Source organism: Stylophora pistillata, chromosome 1 (genome assembly GCF_964205215.1).
Source record: "Stylophora pistillata chromosome 1, jaStyPist1.2, whole genome shotgun sequence".
Classification (NCBI taxonomy): Eukaryota; Metazoa; Cnidaria; class Anthozoa; order Scleractinia; family Pocilloporidae; genus Stylophora; species Stylophora pistillata.
This window is the reverse complement of record NC_142519.1, coordinates 46,177,993-46,202,565: the sequence shown is the minus strand read 5'-3', so window position 1 is coordinate 46,202,565 and position 24,573 is coordinate 46,177,993. Positions and strand designations below refer to the sequence as shown.

The window sequence follows — 24,573 nt, the reverse complement described above, 5'->3', positions numbered from 1 at the left end:
TTTTGGTTGCTTCCTCACTTCGACTCAGATCGAATGCCTTCAACAGCGATAAACTAATATAAAGAAAGCAGGCTGCATACAGTTTTTCCAGATCATTCACTTAAAATAAGTATTCTTATGAATGAGTTTTCTATTCATTTGAAGTCACTATGGACAAAGTTCTCAAATAACTGTACGATAACGTCAGCAATTGGGTGAAATTGAAGAACAGCTCCCCAAAAACTGTTGGTCACTTGTCGGTTTTCTGTTGGAATATGTCCGTTTATCATTTCAAAACTATCATCGCTCTTCTTCAATTTTACTCCCTTTTGATGACATTGAGGTATTATCTCTCACACAGCCGGGTAAGGATATTATTATCAGTAACTCCATTTTCAGCTTCAGATCTTCCGTAAAATTAGATGAATTAATCGTGTTCGTGTGGAAAGGCGATTAAAGAAATTGAAAATTTGCACATAGGCCATATTGACTGTCTCAGTAAACAACGAAATTAATCATCATGGATGATAATTTCGAAATGGTAAACTACCTCTGCTATCAAGAATGCGGACAAAAACTCTAAGCCGATCCCTAATCGGTATAACATTTTTTTTAAACAATAGCCACCCTTTCCATATTTTTACTTTGTTTTTCTTATCACCTTTATCTTGCTTTTTGTATATATTTTACTTATTCACATCTCCTGTTTTATCCGTGGAAGACTGTAGTTCGACAGCCGAAAGCTTATGTTTTCTAAAACTTTTGGCCAGAGAAACGTTTTCACTGTGTTTCAATATGTCTTATCCTGGCTGCGCTTCAATTTTCAATTCGGAGATACCTTCTTTGTTTGATAACAGTTTCAAATGGCTTGATAGTCGGGTTTGATAACAGTTTCAGATGGCGTGAGAGTAGGTTTTGTGAATCGGACAACAGTAACACGTCCCTTGTCGGCTGGTGGGCTTCTGAGACTATCGGCTTCTAACAGCCGACCAAGGAAATGTTGCTGTTATCATAGACAAAACCGACCATCCCGACAAAATGGACGCACTAGTTAACGACAAATAAACCTACGAAGAACTCAAAGGTAACCGGACTCCTGCACTTCAACGCAAACTCAACAGCACACTACTGACACAAGGAGACGAACGCCATTGACACCCAACACTACTATCGTCTAAGGTGCTCAGTACCATAGCCACCGAAACTCTACGGTTTGCCGAAACTACGCAAATCTGGTTTCCCGATGCGGCCTATTGTTTCTTTCTGTGGTTCTTCTACCCACATACCAACTGTCCAAGTACCTTACGACAATACTACAACAAAGGTAGAGTTCTCTCTCTTTTTCTAACCTTTACCTCTCGTGCTTCTCACCTGGAAACGTTGCTTTGTCGCAATTTTCGCTACAAACTTCGTTGCAGTTGTACATCATAGTCTTTTGTTTTTAGTTTTTTCCAATAGTTAATCTTAATCAACAATGCTCTATGATACGCTGTAAGTTTTTTTTTCTATTTTCACTCATATGTATATACGTGTTCATTTATTATTTATACTTTGTCATTATGTCTTTTTTTCATATTTTATGTCAATGTTTCAGTAGTGTAAGGGCCTCATGTTAGATAACTCCTTGGGTTAATGAGCGTCCCTCCTTAGATAAAGTTTGTTCATTGATTGATTGATTGATTGATTGACTCCATTAACGCTACCAAGGCTTTACAAATACCTGACGAATACAAACTAGTGTCATTCGATTTGAAATCGCTGTGAATAACTATCTCATTTCAACTGGCACTACCAGAGAAGTCGAAGAAAATGGTAAACTTCCTTTTCTAGACTGTCTGGTAGGCCGTGACGACAACTCACCATGGATTACAGTTTACAGGAAACCGACACACACCGACATATCACTATGTACAACATTACATCACACAAAGCCACAATTACCAGAACTCTAACACGACGAGCGCAGCTAGTAGGCAACACGAAAAACAACTTGTCCGACGCGAACAAATACCTTTACTATGTTTTTTAAAAGAACAACTACAACAACGACTTCGACTTCTACATCTAGTACTTCTGGCCCAACCACTGTTATGCAAATCAGCAAAAATATCGGTTCTTTCTCTATGTGACATGTATTGTCTACGTTCGCTGCAAAATTCAAAAACGAGTAATTTCGCCTGACCTTAGGGACGTACTCAGGAACAAACTAGCAAAAGGGGGGGTGATTGTTCACTTCATGGGGCGAACTTGTAAGTGGGATGAACCTTCATACACCGATAAACGAACGGTAGGAAAACACTAAACGCTGAACATTCATGAGCAAAGTTTGCGTAGGAAAAGAACAAGGTTACCGCTTTGCATCAAACCGCATGGTGCTGTATTCCTATTATCAGATATTCATTGCAAAGAGTAGTTGGAAATTTTTAATGAAGGAGTAACCTGTTTTGTTTATCAGGGCTCCCCTTTAAGTTTTATGATTGCTCCTTTGTCTACCGCAAAAATCTGGCAACATTCTCTCAAGATTGTTGCAGATTGTCTTATTTACTATAGGGTCGTGCGTATTGTGGAGTAAAGTTAATGAGTCAAAGTTAAAGAAACTTTTTACAGCACGTAGTTCTGTATGGTTCTAAAGTTATAAGAATGACATCACTCTTCTTTCACACACTCAAACTGACAGGAAGCGCTCGGCCGTATCCGCTTCTACATCTCTTATCACACTTCCCTTCAGTTTTTGTCCTGCTACCCTTTTTAGCCAGGTTAACAGCTTTAAGGTCTCGTTTTTAAATGCGGTTTATGCCTTGCACGACGGCACAGAGAGGAAGTATTTTATCAGAGGTGCAAAGTTTTCTTTTATCATAAACTTTGTTACCTGTGTGCGTCTGTGTTATTTGCTTCAGCCTTTGGCTTCGGCGGATTACTCAGACCTCTCGGTTTCATTAATTCACGATATCATGCAAAAACTCATCCAGCAATTTCTTGGTATGAGCTCGGACGATTAGCCAAAAAAGGCAGGCGCTTCAAATTAGCAACAAAACAAGCTGGATTAAATAAATATAATTCTACAAAATAACGCAAGATTATGATGGAAAAGTATCATTGAATTTACATGAGCTTATTGGCTATTTTGCAATCATTAAAACTTATTCAAGAATCATATGACATTTATCTCTAGCCCTTGAAAGCTAAAGATTTGGCAAATATGTGTGACGTGGCTTTGTCAGTGTTTATGGACTGGGGTGATACAAATCACATGCTCTGTAACATCAGTACATCCCAGGAATAATTACATAGTTCTTCATAAGAGATTGAGGAAAATCAATTACCTATCCTCAGTTTTACGTTATCAAGCAGTATGGCAGCCTTCATGTTTGGCAGGTATGCGGTAATTGCAAAGATAGTTTACATATCAAGGCCAATAATTAGAAGTCTATGCAAAAAAAAAAAAAAAAAAGTGAAAGAGAAAAGTGAGAGACTAGTTTTTCAATGCGATGGTGTTTCAAAACTTTGTCATGGCTTTTCAGTTAATGCAGCTAGTATTTCTGACCTTACAACACTAAGCAAAGTTTTTTCGAAAATATTTTACAAGGGAAGCTAACCATTAGGTAATGATATTTACGAGCTTTACGGAAAGGGAGGTCGCTGCCTTTTGACAAATTAAAGCATGAGGATTATCCACTGCATAGTTTGTATCCCAGGTATAACGAATCATCTCTGCAGCTAATTAAAAATGTATATCTAAATAAAAAATAATTAAAAAAGTCAGTCCGCCTTACAAACAGATCCTGCTTAAGACGAATTCTCTTCTAATACATTCACTTTTGAGTATAACTTAGCTATTTAAATGAACTCTTTCATTACTTCTATTTTTTAATATAATCCTTGTATTTATATGCAATGGAACATCTTGATGTGCAATTTGTATCATGACGAATTAAGACTTACTGTTATTATTATAATTAACAATTATTCCACGAGCGCGCGTTGGATATGAGATGATAGATAGCCAACGAGGCGCGTAGCGCCGAGTTGGCTATAATCATCTCATATCCAACAAGGGCGAGTGGAATAATTGTTTTATTAAAAACGCCCTCAAGAAATTATTATTTTGTGAGGAGAAACCGGATTTTTTAGCTCCCTTTTGATTTTAAACTGACGCGTACGCTTACCATATTTGTAGATTATGGTATATTGGCTCATATACCATAATGGCTAAGTCAATAAAAAGTCTTGAATTGCATTATCCAATGATCCAGTTTTTAATAATTACTATTATCATTATCATTACAATTATTAGTCAGCTGAAGCCTTCTACACACAACTTCTACAAATGAAATCATACTGGTCGAAGTTTGATCTCAATGTGCTTTAAAGAATAACCTTGTCCTCGAAATGACCCCCCAGTAATTCCTTGTGCGTGACCTCCACCTTGGTACAAACCATTTGGATTTGCGTTATGGTAGTAATTGTACCACCAGCCACCTTTATAAGCCACTGCACAATTCTTTTTGCTATCGACGTCGCCGTCTCTGTCCTTAGTTGTAAACTTTATATTTCTAATATAAAAAGATAATAATTTCGTAAGAAAAAGAAGAAGAGCTAGGCAGCAATGCTGCTGATAGCATTGTATGGTCAGAACTAGTCAAGAGTTGCTGCATTATCGGCCAAAAAAGAAAATGTGCCTTCATCAGGAAAGTTAAAGATAAATCGGATTATAAGCAATGCATAAAGAAATATTGTTTAAGTAGTGATTTAGCCGAGAACTATGAATTTTCATTAAGTTGGAAGGAGGAATAATGGCCGGCAACATATTTGAAATTGGACTATCTGATCGGCATTTATGCCCGTATACTGAAATGCAATACTTAATCAGTGCTTCGTCATCAGTAACAAGAGCTGGTCGACTTAATTAGGAGCAGGGATCTTTCGACTTTAAACAATAATAAATACACTTCGTTGTTCTTGTGCAGGAGTTTTTCAAAGGTAAGATTTGGATTTCTCCTCATTTTGCATAGCACAAGGAAATGAAATGCCTGTAACACACCTTATAGACCTATTACGAGATAGCAATGCGTCGCCTGCCGTTCCTCGGTATCCATTGATCGTCACCCGATAATTATCGCTTTCGTCGGCCACATAGAAAGTCGTGTACTCCGCAAATCTTCGCTTTCCATCATAATCCTCCATATCAATTCGAAACACCATGTTGGCAGATGCAGTCAGACGGTGAAGATAATCGTTCCCAAGCCAAAACTCGCCCTTCAGATTTCAAAAGCCGTTTTTGTATGATTCCCAGTCAACAAAGAAGTCTACAGAGCCATCCATGCGTCTTTGAAAGGTGGTCCAGCCTCCACCATCAGTTTTCATGTCACAGAGTACTTCAAATCGTTCTTCTTCATCAGGGTAAATCCAAAACACACCGTTTGTTGTGGAACCAGTATTATGATAGTCACGACAGCTCTTGGGGCAGTCTGAAGAAATAAAAATCCAAAGGTGTAATCATTTGAGATTATTAAGTTATAGTTCGTTGTAAAATGCAGACTGCAGACTGCAGACCAGGGGTAAAATGCAGACTGAGGGTAAAACATTAATCATAAAAAAAACGAGTCTTAAGGATGAAATAAAATGTGTTCGTACCCGTAAAATAATGTCACGTCAGCACTCACGAAACACGGAAAGGCCGCTTCACGCAGTTAAGTCACGTCGTCCCCAAGTCACATGGCACTATAAAATGTCGGAAAACGAGGACGATGATCTCATAGTAATTTTCGATAATTTGCGTTAATTTCTTTCACAATCTATGCTCAATATCTACAAGTTTACCTTGCCTTGTTGTTGTGCTGTCGTGTTCTGCTTGCCTAGTCTTCCAAACAATTCCAAGGCCATTCTATGAAGAATTTGAACGCTGAAAAAGTTACTCCGTTTCAGACCTATTCGTGAAAGCACAACTCAAAATGGCCGACATGTAAACAAAGGTAAGATGCATAGCATTACAATCCGTTTGTGCGCTTTTGGGAAACTTGATTCAACAAAATGGGGAGTTCAAGAACTCGAGGTTGATAATATGTTTGACTAAGGCGAATAAACGCTTTTTGGTTTGAGTTCTCGGGATTTTGAAAAAAAAAATTACGGGTACGCGTAGGAACACTCCCAAGTCTTGTTTTTTATTATTAATATTTCATTTTACCCTCAGTCTGCAATTTACCCCTGGTCTGCAGTCCGCAGTCTGCATTTTACCCTCAGTCTGCATCTTACCCCCGGTCTGCAGTCTGCAGTCTACAGTCCGCAGACTGCAGTCTGCAGTCTGCAGTCCGCAGTCTGCAGTCCGCAGTCTGCAGTCCGCAGTCTTCGTTTTACACTGACCGGTTCTGCAAAGTGACTCAAGCGAAACGGATACCGCCCGCTGTGAGCGGGCCGGATGGGGAGAATACTGCCCGCTCTCGGAACCAATCAGATTGCACAATTTGTAGAATACCGCCCGCTCACGAACTGAGAAAAAAAAAAAAATAAATACGGTTACAAAGTTATTACAAGTAAGTAACGCTGCAAGGACCAAAGGCTGGTCACAAGTAAAAAAAAGTGTTATTTTAGTAACACTTTTTTTTTAGCTTTTTACTCAAAAGTAACTAAATAGTTCAATGTGATTTAGACATTTCTTTGTATCTAGCATTTAGTTATTGTATATGAATGTAAACTTCCCAAAGCTATTGAGCTGAAAAGCTATCGCCAGTGAGTACTTTCCAGACTATGACTGTCTTTTGTAACTTCCAGTAGTGAACAGGCTTAATTTGTTTCCTGCTCTTGCTTTGGGCTCACACGAGATTTCCGTGCATTGTTATTCATAGTGGGATTCTTTTAAAAGTATTAGGTTTAGAGTTTTAATATGAAATGTTTAATCTTTCAAGGTCTCTTTACCAGCATGCTCACCAATGCCTTCCGATAAAGAAATTATTAGCAAGTCCTTTGGGGTTTAGTCAGAGTTCAGTCACTAGCATGAGGCGGGTAGAATTTGCATAGCTTTGCCAAAGTTAGTGTGAGACAACCCAAGTTACTATGAGAGAAGCACTTTAGAAATTTCCCAACATCAATATTCGTTTAGGAACCGAAAGCACAATACAGAAGTCATACCTTATGGACAGAGTAAAACACCAATGAATTGCATGTGGTGCCACGATATTCATCAACCTCGATGATAATCAACCTCGATGATAATCAATCTCGATAATAATCAACATCGTCGGCCACAGAAAAATTCCTGCACTCGGCAAATCGTCGGTCGCTGTCGTAATCCTCCATATAAATACGAACCGTCATGTTGGCAGATGCAGTCAGACGATGAAGATAATCGTTCCAAGTCAGAACTCGCCCTCAAAATTTCCAAAACATTTTTTGTATGATTCCCAGTCGACATAAAAGTTTACAGACCCATCCATGCGTCTTTAAAAGGTGGTCCATCCTCCACCATCTGTTATCATGTTACACAGTACTTAGAAGGTTCTTCCTCCGGCATCAAGGTAAATCCAGTACGCAACGTCAGTTGTGAAACCAAAACAGGATCCTACCTTGATTGCGAAAGGAATCAAAGAAAACCCCATATTAGTGAATTGAATCCATACTAGAAAATCGGACGGAACCATAGACGGCAAGAACTTTACCTGTTACCGATGCAGCGGAATGGATAGACACAATCCTGATGAATGTGGTGCGATTTACTCAAGATATAACAGAAAAATGGGTCATCTTGCTAGAGTGTGTAAATCGACTAAGAAGCCCCAGCGCTGTTCAAACCGGAACAGTAACCAGAAGGCAAGCAAGAATCCAAGGAGAGCCGACAAAAAATGTACGAAATTTGAGAGCAAAACGAATTAACGAAGAAACGAGCTATGACAATAAGATAGTTCAATCCAAGTGAACTTAAATAGACAGAGGACAAAAAGGATAATGGATCACCGGTGTACGTACATTATTTCCTCGTAAAAGGATGCATTAAATTATAAGGGTTGTTTCATTGCAACTCTTATAGTAGGTAGGAACATGATAACAGCTAAAGTGTATGTTATCGAGGGTCAGTCAGAGTTACTCCTAGCTAGAGACTCGAGTTTCGATTTGGAGATAACCAAACTAGTGAATGTTATTGGAGACAAACCAAGCTACCCTAAGACCAGCGTAAATAGTGAATTAGAACTTTGCTCTTTAATGTACTTTAAATAAAATTAGGTTCATCCCCTTTGGGTGACACTTTTGAATAACGCATAGGTTTCGTCCTTAGAAATACCAAGCAACCTTTATGATGTTACTATTGTTTTGATATTTCTTCACTTGGTTCGAAAAACTTATTCTTGGGTGTCTACTATAGTATTAGATTCTAAAGCGAATCAAAACAGTTTCAATCTGAAAACTAATGCGCTTTCTCAAAAGAAAGGTAACAGAACAGCTTGGGTCATAAAATTAACACCCGCCTGTCATTTGTGTCAGTCACATTCAGTCCAGCCCTACTCAGTCCTATCGTGTTAAAGTCAATGACCCCAATGGCAGCTAATTATAACCTCTAGTAATTGATCGGACGATAAACAAGACACTTAAAGACAGCGGCTTGAAATTGGTGACAAAACAAGCCAAATGATAATAATTCTACTAAATAATCACACGATGGGCAAAGTATCAGGAAATTAATAAAAGAAATTGCCTCGCATTTCGTTGCGTGATTCTCCAGTGGTCTGCGTTTAATAATGAATTTTGTCAAAACAGGAGAATTGACATAGGCGATACCATTTGATGAGTTCGTCGAACAAAGGCTTTTAGTTGATCCAAGTGATAAAAAAAATTCTGTAATCGTTCATTCGATACCCAGTTATAATTACCACAAATTGATTACAACAATTGAATTTGAGCAGAAGGCTTGGAATAAGAATGTACAGATGCAGTGCTATATTATCCGAGTATTAATGTAAAGATCTGTTTCAATGTGCACGTTTGATTAAAATGTTACATATCAGGAACATGCAATCGTCCTTCCCCTAATGTATCAGAGACGAGAAAACTTTTGTATCTCTAATGTGGCACACTCCATCTTCGTTATGGCTAACTCGCAGATACGCTATAATACAATCATCAGAAGCTTAATCAAGAATCTCTTCACGCATTACAGATATCTTCAACTCTTGGCAGCGCGGCTGAGTGGTCAGCGTGTCGGACTCGCAATCCGTCGCTCCCGGGTTCGAGTCCCGCCCTGACCACTACCTGAATTTGTTTCGCGGTGGCTCCGAGTTCAAATCCTCGGCCATGCTTGTAAATAGCCAACTGGTTTACCTCCGGCGAGTTGGGACTCTTAACAATGTTATGTTCAATTTGAATTATCTGTTTATAGCCCACAATGTAAACTACTGGGTTACCAGTAATTGTGTTAGCTATTAAAAAGTTAATTTTTTTTCTTTTTTTTTTCTTGAGAGTTGCAGTTCGCGAAACGTTTACAGACGCAGCTCCCAGAAGTGAAATCATGCCAGTCGAAGTTTGATCTCAATGCGCTTTAACGAAAAATCGTGCCTTCCAAATAAGAACCAAGTTACTCCCTGTGCGTGACTTCCACCTTGGTACAAACCATTGGATTGGCGCCATAACAGCTATTATACCACCAGCCACCTCTGTAGGCCAATGCACAGTTTACATTGTTCGTGACATCGTTGTCCTTTTCCTTAGCGATTTGTAGCTAATTTTGTAATATATCAAGACCATTTGGTGATGTCAATTTTATAATAGCCCCCAAGAGGGAAAAGTCTAATTTTTGGTAGACCTTATGACGTACTCCTTTTTTGGTAAAACAATTTCTGACCGTAAAACTCTGAGCAAAGGTTTTTTCGAGAAAAATTTCTCAAAAGAGACTACACGTCAGTTGGTTATGAATATTCACGAGATTTGTGGAAAGAGAGTAGTTTCGTTTTAATGAATGGTGACCTGGAGACCATCCATTGCAGACATTGCATAGTTGTCATGCCAGGTATAAAGACATTACTCGAGCCATAGAAACAGATCCTGCTGAAGACCAAATGAAAAAAATTAATTTTTAACGAAAGTTGTTTTAATAGAGTCACCTTTAAGTATAATTTAACATATAAAGATGAATTTTTTTAGACCTTTTAACCCTTGTATCTATGTGTAGCATCATTTTTTATATAACATCTTGATGTGCATTTTTATCGGACGGATTTTGACAAGTACGCGTTGTTTCCTCTTAAAACACCTTGTTTGCTCATCTGCCGATCAAGCAATGATTGTCGTCGCCCCCCCCCCCCCAAGTCTCCTGAGACAGTTTTATACGGAAATCGAGCAAATTCTGCATGAAAGAAAAGCGATCACAGAATAGAAATAATTTTTTTTACTGTCTCACAGCATGCCTACATATTGAACTATCAAAACCGGGACAAAATTTGTGTGTCATACACACTTTAATAGCGATCTTATCATTATCACTATCATGATTATTATTGTTAATATTATCATTATCCTCATTATCATTATTGTTACAACTATCAGTGAACTTAAGGCTTATTCACACAACTTCCATGAATGAAAAGACTGGCTTTTAAGTATAAACTACTTACTTAAATGAATTCTTTGATTACTTCAATTTTGACTCTAATCCTTGTATTTTTTATTTGTAGTGGAACATCTTGATGTGCATTTTTATCATGATACATTAAGACTTATTGTTACTCTTGTATGTTACTCTTGTAAGTACTTTTGTCATCATAAGATTATGAGTTAGCTGAAGGTCGCCTACCTGCAACTTCTACAAATACAATCATGCTGGTCGAAGTTTTATCTCCATGTGTTTTAATGAATGATCATGCCCTCAAAATGAGTACCAAGTTACTCCCTGCGCGTGACCTCCACCTTGGTACAAGCCATTTGGATTTGCGTCATGATAGTAATTGTACCACCAGCCACCTCTTAAGGCCATTGCACAGTTTCCATTGCCAAGGACGTCGTTGTCTCTGTCCTTGGTTGTAAACCTCATATTTCTAAAAGCGAAAAAACAATTCCACAAGAAAATGAACGAGAGCTGTGCGACAATGCTGCTGATAGAATTACACGGTCAGATATATGCATCCTCGATCAGGAAGGTTATAAATAAAAAGAATTGTAAGTAATTTCTAAATCTTTACGTTTAATAATGCAGCAGAGAACAAAGTATTGTCAGGACGTTGGAAGGAACAATTATGGCCAGCAACAAACTTGAAGTTGGATTATCTGATTAACCATGATACCTGTGGATCGGAATGCAATACTTCGTCATTTGGTTCGTCATTCGCACAAAGAACTGATCGACCTAGTTAATTAACTGCGCGGATCTTCAACTTTAGACAATTATCAGTACATTTCGTTGTTCTTCTGCAAGGGCTTTACGGAAGTTAACATTATATGATTCATTCTGCGTAGCACCAAAAACTGAAATGCCTGTAACATACCAGATAGGCCTGGAGAGAGACAGCAATTCGTCGCCTGCGGTGCCTCGGTATCCATCGATCGTCACTCGATAGTCATCGTTTTCGTCGGCCACATAGAACGTCGTGTACTCCGCAAATCTTCGGTCACCTTCATTATCCTCCATATCAATGCGAACCATCATTCACCGCCTGACTGAAGGATCAGTCAGGCGGTGAATGTAATCGTTTCCAAGCCAAAACTCCCCCTTCAGATTTCCAAGTCTACAGAGCTATCCATGCGCCATTGAAGGGTGGTCCATCCTCCGCCATCATTTGTCATGTCACACAGCACTTTAAAGGGTTCTTTGTCATCAGGGTAAATCTAGTACACACCGTCAGTTGTGAAGCTATTTTGCTAATAGTCAAGACAGTTCTTGGGGCAATCTGTCAGATAAAAAAAAAATAATGATAAAAAGGCAAGAAAATCAAGTTATCTTCTGTGATAAATAAACCTTACTAGATGGTTTGACATACAATACTTGCGTATGTTTTGCGAGTTACGAGGAATTTTTCCTCGACCCGTAGCTTATAGTTTTTGAAATACTTCCTACTGCCTTCGCTGAGCACCAATTTGATCGCATAAGGCGTGCGCGAAAGATGAAAACAGCAGAAACCAAATCATAACATAAAACAACTGAGGTTTGCAAAGCAGTGTTACTATAGCTGGACTGCATATTTGGTTCTCACATTTTTCTGTCATAATTGACGACCAAAGGTCTTTAAACTCGCAGAGCTTCGCTTGTTATAAAAAAAATGTCTCTTGATTAATCAGCTGAGGGAGATTTCTTCCCTTTAACTAAAAGAACAAAAGCTGTTGTCAAACCACAAAAATGTAACGGATCTCCTCTTACCTCTGAGACACTCACAGAAGTAAGTGTTTGATTTGCAGCTTCCGACACATATTGCGTTTTCTTTGCAAGGGAAATCTTCGAAGCTGCTCTTAAATTAGGGAAAGAAACATTCATATTTTCAAGAAGTGATAGAGGACTTTTTGTTTCGTCTTAAAAGTTGAATGCCAGACGGGTTTTGTATTCTGAAAAATGCAAGAATGAAATTTATGACACTGAACAAACTTAATTGCTCGAACTTCATCATGAGTACATGTTTCTGGTCAAGGGAAGCTTTCGTCCCTTGCGGTTTTTCTCTTTTTCTCCATTAGACAATTTTTTGTGCTCATAATCGCAGCAAACTTCAAGTAATAAAAACCCAAACTGGTTTTCCTTCAGGAGGCGAACTTTCAGTGTAAAACCTCTTTAAATCAGCGGGTGCATGGATAGGAAAGTGCCGAAATGTTTGTAAGCGTTCAAATAAGAACACAGGCTTGTTATATTCCGCACCTGGTAAAGCAAGAAAATATTTTAGAGCGATCAAGAAACGAAATGATTTTCGATAAGAAGATTCGCACATTCAGCCACAAATCCTTATTAATGCACTAAGATAGATCTAGCTTACCTTTATGCCTCTGTAGATGAAGTCTTCATCTCCAGTAAAGTTAGAAAATCTAGCAAATCGATTAGAGTCGCTTAGCTGACACTTTAATTTGTCTGAGTCGCCCTTAATGGTTCTAAAGTTGTAAGACTGACATCGCTCTTCATCCGCACACTCGAGCTGACAAGAAGTTTCGGAATCCACTTCGACTTCTCTTACAGGCTTCCGCTCAGTTTTTGTCTTTCTATCTTGTCGGCGAAGTTAACAGCTCTCAGATCTGGCTCTGAAATGCGGCCAATTCCGTACACAACGTTGTCTGTTTAGATAGGAATGAGAATCTAACGATTCTGGTTTAATGTCAGAGGAAAGTTGTAGTTAAATGTTTTTTACCACCAGAAAAGCAATGAAGTAGGTGGGAAAGCAGCGGAGCGGAGTTTTTGGAATAAGAGCGTGCATTGCGAATTTCCTACTACTTTTACTTCAGATGCTAATTCAGGCCTGTTTTAACTGGTTCAAGAATTTTATCATCACCGAGGAACAAGTACTCTGTCATAGATTTCTGTCACCCTCCCATATTTCTCTCATACTCCATGCAGCGTTCTTAATTGGAACATGAAAATGAAAATGAAAACATAATTGAATGTGTATCCATCATTCTTCGCAAATAACTCATATTTTCAACTCTGTTTATTTTACTAATTAATTTTGAAGTTTATTTTTAAGTTACATGCTGTTTCCGATTATTGATGCCCATTGTTTACCCTTCTGTCTAGAATTTGAACACATAAATAAAGGAGATGCATATGGCTACACCAGCTGTTTTTAGTTTTCCATTTTATTCATACGTTTAGTTTCATTCGCAGTTTATACTTCTTACGACATAAATGATTTGAATCGCAACCAGCCGGTGTGCGCTCTCCCATTGCATTGCATTGTGGTAGGGTTATTTTCGATATGGCGATAAAAGCGGCAGAAATCGGTTGATTTTGACTGAACATTGCTTAAAAGTTAGGCCGTTTCTTTTTCCTTTCACTAAAGGTGAATATAATTTGATATATTCTGAATGTGTAAAGTATTTTTCGTACGTATTTGTCGCGTATTTTATCGTTCTCAAGGACAAATGCTAGCACCGTTTTTTTAGCATGTAATTTGAGACCAGTTTTCAAGAACGTCAAATTCGTTGTACATCGTAGTTTGAAACCTTTCAAAGGTTTGTATGGCCACTTTGATCCTTCTTCAACAGCTCCGACCAAACGCGCTCAAACGAACTCCAACGGTACAAATGTTTTATGCATTTTATGTGATAGTGTTTGAGACCCATTTATGGAGCGAAAAGACCCATTGCCGTGTTTAGTGTGCTGCGTTACATAGCGTTACTAATGCAAGGACATTTATCATATGTACTCAATCGGGTTCTAAATCTACTTTCCTTAGTGAAGGAAAATTAACTTATCCCGAGCCTGGTGTGGTAAATCTTCTATCTTGATCATTGAATGAAGGACGGTTTAGTTTGAGCAATGAAAAGATGTCACTCGATCCATGAAAACCTTTACCTTGCGTGACGCGAAACGAAGGAGAGCCGGAAAGCAAAAGGCAGTCGACCGTTGAAAGGTGTTGATAGGCCTGTGCGTCTCCTACCATTCGCTAGCGCTTTTAAATCTTCTACCCTCAAAGTTTAGCTCTTTTTAGGATATCTCTTGATGACATTCCTTTGCGATGTGATAATAAGGGTCAATTTTGAGCTGTCATTTTCTCATTTGCATGTTCGTAAGGTTTGGCAAAGCCGCATGAGATTGTGTAACAAAAGGCAATATTTATTTCTGTGCACGCGCAATTTTCTTTGTTTTAAAGTATATATCTTTCCTGCAGAAATAACTCCAGAGACAAGTTTCTCAAAACCCCCATCTAGTTTTCCTCTATATGCGAAGAGTATTTTGAAACTCTCTACGTTTTTACTAAGCGTGAAGCAAGACAAATTCGTTCTTAGGAGGCGTGAGGCTTCTCCTTTTATAAATCCCATATTTACGCTGGTGGAAAAGGATCGTGTATCACAAGGTCTCTGTCTCTTTAATATACGTTTGCATGTCAAGTGTCAATTCCCTGTTAAATACCTCGCATCTAGGAATATAATCTCTGACTTTGAAATTATTCATCCCGCTTTCGGTTGTGAGTGTACCTATTGCCATTTATATCGAGATTCTTAGGCAGATTATAGTTTCGAATCTTTCTTAATAACGTCAGTTGCCTCCTAAGAACGAATTCGTCACGGAGAAATGACGGGAGTCGTGTAGGCCCGCCAAACTTTTAACTTTGGAAGGAACAGCAACACACAGTGAATCCCCATTACAACCCACGTATATCTTTCAAGGATCGCATTACTAAACGGCTTCAAGAGGTATACGTTAAAAGTGGCGAACTCAGGAGAATAAGGCGTTTTGTCCTTGGCAATTTTCTGTCAAGGCTCTATAAAACTTTAATTCTCCCTCATTTTGAATACCGTTGCCCCCTCTTTCTTGGAGCGGGGAAGGTGCAAGCGAATCGGCTAGAAGATGCCAACTATCATATTCTTAGATCACTGCTAGGTTATTTCAAATCTACCCTTTATGATGAATTGTTGCGAATCTTGAATACGGAAAAGTTAGACCAGAGAAAGAAACAACAATCCCTTATTCTGTTATATAAATATTTGCATAACGACGGTCCCAGGTATATCAGAGATTCTTTTAGTTTTAGGGAAACTATGTACAATCTTAGAGGAACCGGCATTAATTTGTGCGCACCTAAATCTAATGTAAGTTATATTAAAAACTCTTTCACCTATAAATGTGCGCAGCTGTAGAATGGATTACCTACAAGTGTGAAACTGGCCAATAATATCAACCTTTTTAAGAAGTTATTGCGAACATTGAAACTTTAGCTGCTTGAGCATTTTATACCTGTACTTCAGTGACTCTGAACTTCATTTTACAAACTTAATTTTAATGTTCTTTTTAAGTAATTTAAGTTATTGCTTCACCATATTATACCTGTATTTAAGTGACTGTGTTAGGAACTTTTACGTTAATCTTGTTTTTCGGAGTGTAAGGAACTTTATGCTAATCTTGTTGTTTTTGTTTGTTGCGATTCGCCATCGTGGAGCCTTTAGTTTTTGTTTTTGGCCGGCGGTTTCGCCTTTTTCACCCATCATCCCTTGCGCGGATTAAAAAAAACATGTCCTCTTGTAAAAATGGCGCCGTTGCGTTTAGCTTGTAGCGTACTGTTTCGTTAAAGTTTCAGTTTTATGGGACGGTGTAGACGACACCGCGGAAATACGTTTTTTAGGGCACGGTACAGTATTTTACTGGTCAGCGGACACCTCAACGAAACCATGAAATGCCGATAACTTTTACAATGTTTTTCGCCGTGAGTCAAATCGACAGCGTAAAAAGTCAAAACTTAGAAAGAACACTGTAAACTTAGCTTTTAAACTCGACTCACCTTTTGGATAGTTCTTAAGCTCAATTATATAATTTGCCAAAGCCGAACTGAAGTTGCACACGATATGAAATTGTTGTTTTTCGCTGGCGGCTCCGTGGCAACTAAGTTTTGTTTATAAGAGCTTATGCATCAAGGCTAAAAATGAGACGATTTTTGAATGGTTGAAGCGGTGATCCGAGGACGCTGCACTATCAGGTTTGTAAAGCAGTGGCTTGAACCGTATAAGTCGGCATGTCAACGGCATTTCGGTCAGATTCGCCGAAAAGAAGACAAAACATGCCCGTGTAGCACGGCCACCCTATCCCCACTAGTTACTGTATGTATCATAGTTGGCCAAAAAACCTACGACTGTAACATGCATAGGACTGAAGCCGCCAAAGGTACGAAGACTGGCTCAAATAGAGGAAGAATAAACCGATGTATGCTTTAAGTATAAAATGTCCATTATAATGATAAATAAGTTTACACTTTTCACCTTAGTTTGTAATTTTTTTTTTCTGAGAAGCTGTAATTTTATTTCTGAGCAATAGTTTTACTTTGAATTCCCAACAAGTATTTCTCATTACAATTATGGATAATTTGTAGTATGTCTTTTTTTTTAAGCTGCTTTTCCCTCACTAATCATTTTATTTAGTTTTGCTTTTTCTTTTCTTTCTTTACTAACTTAATGTCATCTGCAACATAAAATGTACTGAGCTTACAGAATACTTTTGCTTTATTTAGCTCCTTGATTCACAAAGTAACATTACCATCTTGGTACTACTAGAAAACAAATTTTTAAGAAACAAAAGTACTGTAAGGTAAAATAATTATTATAATATAATTTAATCGATGTGAATAAAGCACTGCATTGTCTTTTCTCATATTGCAACAGCCTTGAATGAATCAACTATCTTCTAAACTTGATTTCTTACATTCAGAAGCTGCCTGAGTTATAAACAAAGAATTCTTGCTGGGTGCGTATGGAGGTGTAAAGAACATAATGATTATGATGATTCATCTTTCAAATGAGAAATTCCAGAGGGAAATTATCAGAAGTATTTTCTGAAGTCGAACAAATTAAGTTTAAAAATGTTCAGGAGAAAATGGATTAGATTAAGTCAGCTGTCAATTCCCAGTTAACAGTAAGTCATGAGGAGTAACCAAAAGCTTGTAATAAGCCTGTGTACTGCTGTGCCTATCTAGTCAAATAAAAATCAGGGATGGGATATTGCCAAACATGAACAATGATAGCACCATGGAGATGTCCTTTTCCCAACTTATTACAGCACTTGTATGGCTACGCTAGTTGTAGTCAATAAGAAATTCTCAACAAGTTTCAGCAATACATATATTTTGCCACCTTGAAAAAAAATGGTTACAAGTCAAATAGGAATGTTTCATAATGATGTTCTCAGTGTGGAGATATGATGTAATATTACTGATGGGGATCATAATTATCCTTACAGTGCTTCAGAGCATGTGATGTATATGATTCCTTAAGCACATGGAAACTATGTAAAGCTATGCAAAGCTAATCTAAAAAAAATGAATTGAAGAAGAAGAGTAGTTGATTATTTGCATGAATTAATGCAATGCACATGCAATATAGTGGAATATACTTCAGGTAAACATACATGTGCCTGAAAAGTTTCAATTGACTGAGTTATAAAAATTTAATAATAATCATAATCATAATAAAAAAAGTGGGTTTCATTGAAAATGCTTTCGTGTAAAACAAATAGAGCTGTTTGGGAAATTAAAGTAGCAGTTGTAGTAACAGGTACAAGCAAACGTACCAAAGACAAGTAATGGAGATCTACAATCGATTAATATCAATAAAGACTTAATTCAAGATAAATTGAATGAATCAATCATGTTGGACGGTCTCAAATACAAACAAATCACAATTTCTTCGATTTCCACTCCCTTTGTAAACATCACCATTATATGAGCTTAAGTCAGGCGTTATTCTGTTCATGAGAGATAACTTGTTGATAACACTGCAAGTATATGAAATGAACAATTGTTTTCATATTTTAATTTGGATATATCTACAAAGTTGAAATGGTAAATTGGCAACCGTAACGATTACAAAAGCTGACGTTTCGAGCGTTACGGACACCCGTTCTTAAAGGCATAGAAAATCAGAAAGGTGGAATGGCGAAAAATCAGTCTAGAAAAGCAAAAATTCTCAACCAAGCGAATGATTTCCAAAATGAAAAGGCACCGCACGTTGGCGCAAAGTGAGTGTGAATATTTTCACAACTCAATAATTACGTGTGTCGCTTCATGCTAATAACACTTAAAAATCCAACCAGTCTTCAGACTCGCTGGAAAATTATCTTACAGAACTAATCTCTTGCTTTGTTTGGATAACTATCACTGTTTTTGACAATTCTGAAGGCAAGGGCGACTGACGAACCACGATCACACTTCGTAACGACGGCCAGCTAAAGTCAGCAAACAGCACAAAACTCCAAACAAAATGACTCCCCTGTACCGCTATTTGTTAAGACGTGGTTTTAGTATTAAAAACCCATTCAAAGGATCAACCATAAAAAACAAGGAGAAGTATCATGGATATTTTCCGACTTAAAACCATGTAAAAGGCCGATGTTTTCATCGAACTCAGTCCACAAACACATGGAAGCACTTGGCAGCCTAATGTTGATGACCACTGACCACTGTGACGTCACCAAAACGTATTTCCGCGGTGTCGGTGTAGACGCTCCGAACTGTAACTGCGAGCAACAACGTATGTATGATTATTTATCACTTTTCTCTTGTTTGCATTTGTTATGTGTTTCCCTTCTTAAGTACAATTTTGAATTTCTGTCACTTAGGTTTTACCTAGTTGTGTTCTACCATTAAAACTGGAGTTAAAATGCTGGTTGTGTGTACCTTGTAGCGACACCGTCACAGTGACTCTGAATTTTATTGTACAGACTAAAATTTTAATGTTAATTTTAAGTTATCGCAATTTCTAATCTATTAAGTCTTGACAGTATGCATTAGGTTTTTTTAAATTCTTAATCTTAGAGGCACGTACGTATTTTGAACGAGCTCTACGAGCTCTTTGACGCTACGTGGGTAAATAAAGTGTTGATATTGACTGATATTGAACCATACTTGAAAGCTATATACTTGTTTTATCAGCAAATATCTCGTTATACCAAAGAAACACAACTTCAAACAGCCAGGTTGTTAATGATCCCTCTCGTTTTCTTTTATTTGGTAATGAAAGTAATAATGCAGTTGAATAAAGCATTCATATTATTATCTAATTTCTAACGACGTTATCTTTTAAAATCAACCCCCATGAATTATAATCAGTGGCGCTATTATAACTAGCTTCCTCTTAGATAAGCCTTTTAATTAATTTGCTGAAGCTTTACCGATTAAAGTTTTCATCTCTCATGCAATTACGTTGGTTGATTCTTTGTCTTTAATAAGGGTGAACATGTTAAATAATTCAATGAGCCAGAAAGCATGCGCTATCTGAACTCCGCAGTAAATATGAAGAAACACCTGTCCTGGCGTCAGCAGTATGTGCAGTAAGCGAGGTGAGCAGTAAGCAGGAACAACCAGTTTTGTAATGCATTCCAGAATCCTCTTTGACAACGAACAGCGCCCGTAGTACTCACTGTGCAGTTAAGGATATCATCGAACTTAAAAACACCCCAGAAAGTTTTCTGGCAACTGAATGAGCTAGGCTCACCTATTTGACTAAGAAATATCATTACGAGCCGTAGATAATTGAGTATATTTAGATGCACTATAGCAAATGATGATCAGATATTTCGCAGGCAGTTAAAATTTGTCCTATGTGAGTCGTTTGAGTCAACACTTTTTCAATAAGAAATTATAGAATTAAGCAAAATATGTTCATAATTCTGTGATAATGGAAGTGAAAGTGCAAGGAGACCAGTGTGCCCAGTTTCCGTAAAGTAAAAAAACCGAGGGCACCACTTCTTGCAACGTGAAATCTTGCGGCCCAAATCGATGCAGCTTTTACTGCTTAAAAGTGGCGAACAAAATATTCCACCTTTTCTCAGTTTCTACCATGTTAACTCATACCTTAGAATCATAGCGCCTTTCAGAGGGTAAAATCGCAGAAATATCAACAGGACAATTAAGAAACAAAAGCGCAAGAACTGATGAACTCAAAGACAGCATCTTGTGGACCGTATGCAAAAATGAGGCTCATGGTATTCTAATAAATTTCCCTCCTTCTGTGTGACGAGTCAAAAAACAGTTTCCAAAACCTTCTTATTGCACCAAGCACAATCAGACACGGTAAGGCCAAACATATGTCACCCTTGAAGCTAAAACCTTCCACTAGAATGTGTGGGGAATGCATGATGAAAAAGCGATCGAGTCTGTTTTGACCAGAAATTAAGTTGAAACCAGTGCGAACAAAAAACAAACCTTGAATCAATATAGTTAAAAGAAGGTAATTGTACTTATAGGCTACTTTCGGGGTCTTCGGAGTCCAAACGGAGACAGCCAAATTTTTATTTAAAACTTTGCTTTCATGACAAATTGACTGAATTTGATACTGTCTAGCCCTGCAATATTTCCGCGAGAACTGCACAAGTTAAAAAATTTCAGGAATAAGAATGCGTGTCTCTTTCATTTATGATGGGACATTGAATATTTCAAACAACTCTAAGCTTCATTATACGATATCACTCGGTCAGATTGAATGTGGAACGAAACGGAAACAGTAATATTATAATCAGTTGAGTCTCGGCTAACAAATGAGTGTTTTTGTTTGATAACAAACATGCAAAAGGAAACAAAATCAAATTGAGATTTTGAATTTTTAAAACGTATCAGAAGGGTTGGGACACCAAGAATCCTAAAATCAGAGGGTATTTCACGGGAGGAAGAAGACATAGGTTAATAGCAAACACACTACGAATCTGTACATCTGAATCTTTAAAAACATCTATTTTAGACAGTTACACCAAGATTACTATAATCCTCACTAATGATCAACATTATATCAAGGCTTCTAAGTAGCTCTTGTTACAAATACAACGACGTCTGGTTAGTTGTGGCAGCAGAGAATAATTTTTTTAACTCTCATCACCTTATAGATACTTGACGGCACCTTTTCCTGGTTTTCAACAACAGTTTTTTCCCTATCTCACCATTACCCAGATTGGTTTCTTCAGGTAACAGCAGCCTGCAATACATTTGGCACCAAGAGCGCGGCTGTCGTCGGAGGTGATGTAGTTGTTCGAGGCGTCAGCATGAGACCACATGTCAATCCACTCATCTGTGCCACCATGGCTTTCAGATATTCCCTTGTCTGAACGGAAGTGCAAATTTGATATTGTAACAAAACCAGAAGAGGGATTCTTCTTATTGTGATCTGCTGGGTTGTACTTGTAAAAACCGTGAATATTCCTCCCCTCGAGCCCATTGTAAGTTGTCCCCATCAAAAACATCTCGAAGTCTGTTTTGTCCTTATTTGGAGCGCCTGCCTTCCTGTCGTAAATAACCCGGATCGTGTTGACGTCACTGAACCGGAACATAACCTCTTCCCAGTCCCCCATGTCAGGGTGGATGTGACTCGATGCATCTGCATCTGTAGTTTCTGCAGCTGATGCTAGGAAGGCTGTTTTGATAAAGTGGAAGCTTGGGGACACTTTCGTGGAAATTAGTGTCCAGCCTCCACCATTGGTCTCCATGTCGCAATAAGCCTGGAAAGAATCAGTTTTTGAACCACCGTTTGGATCGATCCAGTAAAGTCCGCTACCGCGACTTTGACCTGAAATAATGAAAAGTGATCTGTAGTTATTTTTAAAATAGGACCAAAATTAAATTATGTAGTATTAAAGAGGAAACTTCGCGCTTATCTTTTTCTTATCAAGGACATGTTATTATCTTACATACAGTTTCTTTCAAATGGTTGACTCGCTTAATCTCAAACTCACCTGATTTTAAAATATCGAGACAGTGACGTCCTGGTTCAGTAGCGAACAAACCAATCACCACTGATAGCCAAACTTTACCATTACACCATTCCCTGGCCTTTCGGAAAGCATTGTAACGAACAGTACCAGCGATACTCGCTGAACATTCAGCAACATTTTTACCCTAAAAGCAAATTGTGCAGAAAAAATTTGGTCAGGTGAAGGGGACGGCTCCAACACTACCCTGAATACCAATTAACCTGATAGAAATCATAGGATATATAAAAAATAACAGCCATCTATCTTAAATTCCAGTACATTGTCGGTGCCATATGCACGAGCTTAAATTCTCACTCAATTCAAAATCAAACACCTCTCTCTTTCTCGCGTTCAAGCAACACGCCATTTTATGACCGTGCAGTTCATTTACGCACAACTACTACACAAACTATGCAAAGCCGCTAAGGTATTGCGTTATTCCTCTATTGTACAGATTTTTTTGTGCTAATGACGGTAGCAAGATTTTATAACTTGACACCTTCCTTTATCTCATGGGGGGAACTTGTTTTACTTTGAGGGCACGAACTTGCGACAAGGCAAAACTTTCATATATCGACGATCTACGAATAGGATAATGCCGGAATGTTCATGGCAGAATTTTTGTGGAAAATAGAGCAAGGTTTCTTTTCCGCATTGTATGAATCGGATTACAAGCTTTTCATTGCAAAATTGAAATAGTTTATAACTTTTTTTGATTGAGGTCTACCTATTTTTTGTTTTTTGTTTCTGTTTTTGTTTTTTATTAGGGCTCTTCTGGGTTTCTTTCCCCAACGCACACATCAGAAAATTTCCCTTTAGATTGTCGCAAAATCTTTGGATTCTAAAATACTTTAGCGACATTCGTTAAATAGAGGAAGGTTGTTGTATCAGAGTTAAGAAACATTTTAAAGAGATCCAGCGACAGTCTCAGATGATAATATTTAAATATTGAGTCAAACATTGCTTATACATTAAGACAGGCCTAGGTTACCTCTATTCCTCTGTATATGAAATTGTTATCCTCAGTGAAGTTAGCAAATGCAGCAAATCGATCTGAGGCGCTTAGCTGACACTTGAATTTCTCTGAGTCGCCCTTTATGGTTCCAAAGTTGTAAGACTGACATCGCTCTTCATCCACACACTCAAGCTGACAGGAACTTTCCGAATCCACTTCTATTTCTCTCATCAGGCTTCCGTTCAGTTTTTTTCCTTCTATCTTGTCGGCAAAGTTTACAGCTCTCAGATCTGATTCTGAAATGCGGCCAATGCCGTACACAACGGCGCAAAGAAGAAATATTATACAGAGATGCATGGGTATTCTCTACCGTCAAGGAGTTTATGATTAAAAAGAATTAATGTTTGTTTCATTTCTACTGCATCACTAGGTAATTAAGCAGGTGCAAGGAAATCGCCACATTGAAAACAGTATAAGCTATTTGATATGCTTCTCAGGTGACTTTCAGCTTATTCCTGTTGTTATACTTTTACAAATTTTATTAGGTCGCGGTGTTTTCGCTTCTCCGTACCGAGACTCTTTGAGAGTTCATTCATCTCTTTTGTTCGATAAATAAGTCTAACTTAAGCATAAAATAAATTGTTTTACCTGATATTCGCAGCCAGATAAACGAGTGTTTAATTTTCCTTTACAGATATTTACAATATTGTTCCTATGACTGATTAAAAGTCAGAAACAATGACTCTTTCTTCATCAAAATTTAAGGGCATCTTTCAGATCCTGCTTAGAAATACATCTAATGCCCTGTAAATCTGTTTAGGTAGGAATGAGAATCTAACGATTCCAGTTTAACGTCAGAGGAAAGTTGGAGCTAAATGTTTTTTACCACCAGAAAAGCAATGAAGAAGGCGGGACAGCAGTGGAGCTGAGTTTTTGGAATAAGAGCGTGCATTGCAAATTTCCTAATACTTTTACTTCACTTGCTGATTCGGGCCTGTATTGACTAGTTCAAAAATAGATTTCTGTCAGCCTCTGATTTTCCCTCATACTCCATGCAGCGTACTTAATTATAACATAGAATGATGAAAATATAAATGAATGTGTATCCATATGATTCTTCGCACATCATATTTCTACTTTTGTTTAGTTTACTAGTTAATTTGAAGTTTATTTTTAAAAGTCACACCTTGTTTCCGATTGCTGATGCCCATTGTTTACCCCTATGTCCTGAATTTGAACTCATGAATAAAGGATGTGGCTACACCAGCTGTTTTTAGTTTTCTTTTTTATTCATACGTTAAGTTTTATT

General features: G+C 37.9%; 1 protein-coding gene and 2 pseudogenes across 4 annotated transcripts; all 3 read right to left on the bottom strand.

The window, feature by feature from the left end:
• Positions 1-3,017: 3,017 nt before the first annotated feature.
• Positions 3,018-10,237, bottom strand: LOC111330341 (ficolin-1-like; annotated as a pseudogene). Its single transcript, XR_016001019.1, has 3 exons — positions 7,105-10,237; positions 5,021-5,447; positions 3,018-4,532 (listed from the first exon to the last, which is right to left on the bottom strand). The product of XR_016001019.1 is annotated as a ficolin-1-like (transcript).
• A 39-nt stretch (positions 10,238-10,276) lies between these two features.
• Positions 10,277-12,900, bottom strand: LOC148742770 (techylectin-5B-like; annotated as a pseudogene). The gene is made up of 3 exons (XR_016001017.1): positions 12,311-12,900; positions 11,442-11,843; positions 10,277-10,994 (listed from the first exon to the last, which is right to left on the bottom strand). The product of XR_016001017.1 is annotated as a techylectin-5B-like (transcript).
• A 6,260-nt stretch (positions 12,901-19,160) lies between these two features.
• On the bottom strand, positions 19,161-24,042 carry LOC111330340 (uncharacterized). 2 transcript variants are annotated; one of them, XM_088759583.1, is made up of 4 exons: positions 23,913-24,042; positions 23,301-23,560; positions 22,292-22,454; positions 19,161-22,125 (listed from the first exon to the last, which is right to left on the bottom strand). In XM_088759583.1, the coding sequence occupies exons 2-4, from the start codon at positions 23,493-23,495 to the stop codon at positions 21,494-21,496; spliced, it is 990 nt and encodes a 329-aa protein (XP_088615709.1). In that variant the 5' UTR covers positions 23,496-23,560; positions 23,913-24,042; the 3' UTR covers positions 19,161-21,493. The 2 variants fall into 2 exon arrangements, with proteins under 2 accessions (XP_088615709.1, XP_022790915.2); XM_022935180.2 differs by lacking the exon at positions 23,913-24,042 and having other exon boundaries at positions 23,301-23,683.
• Positions 24,043-24,573: the final 531 nt, after the last annotated feature.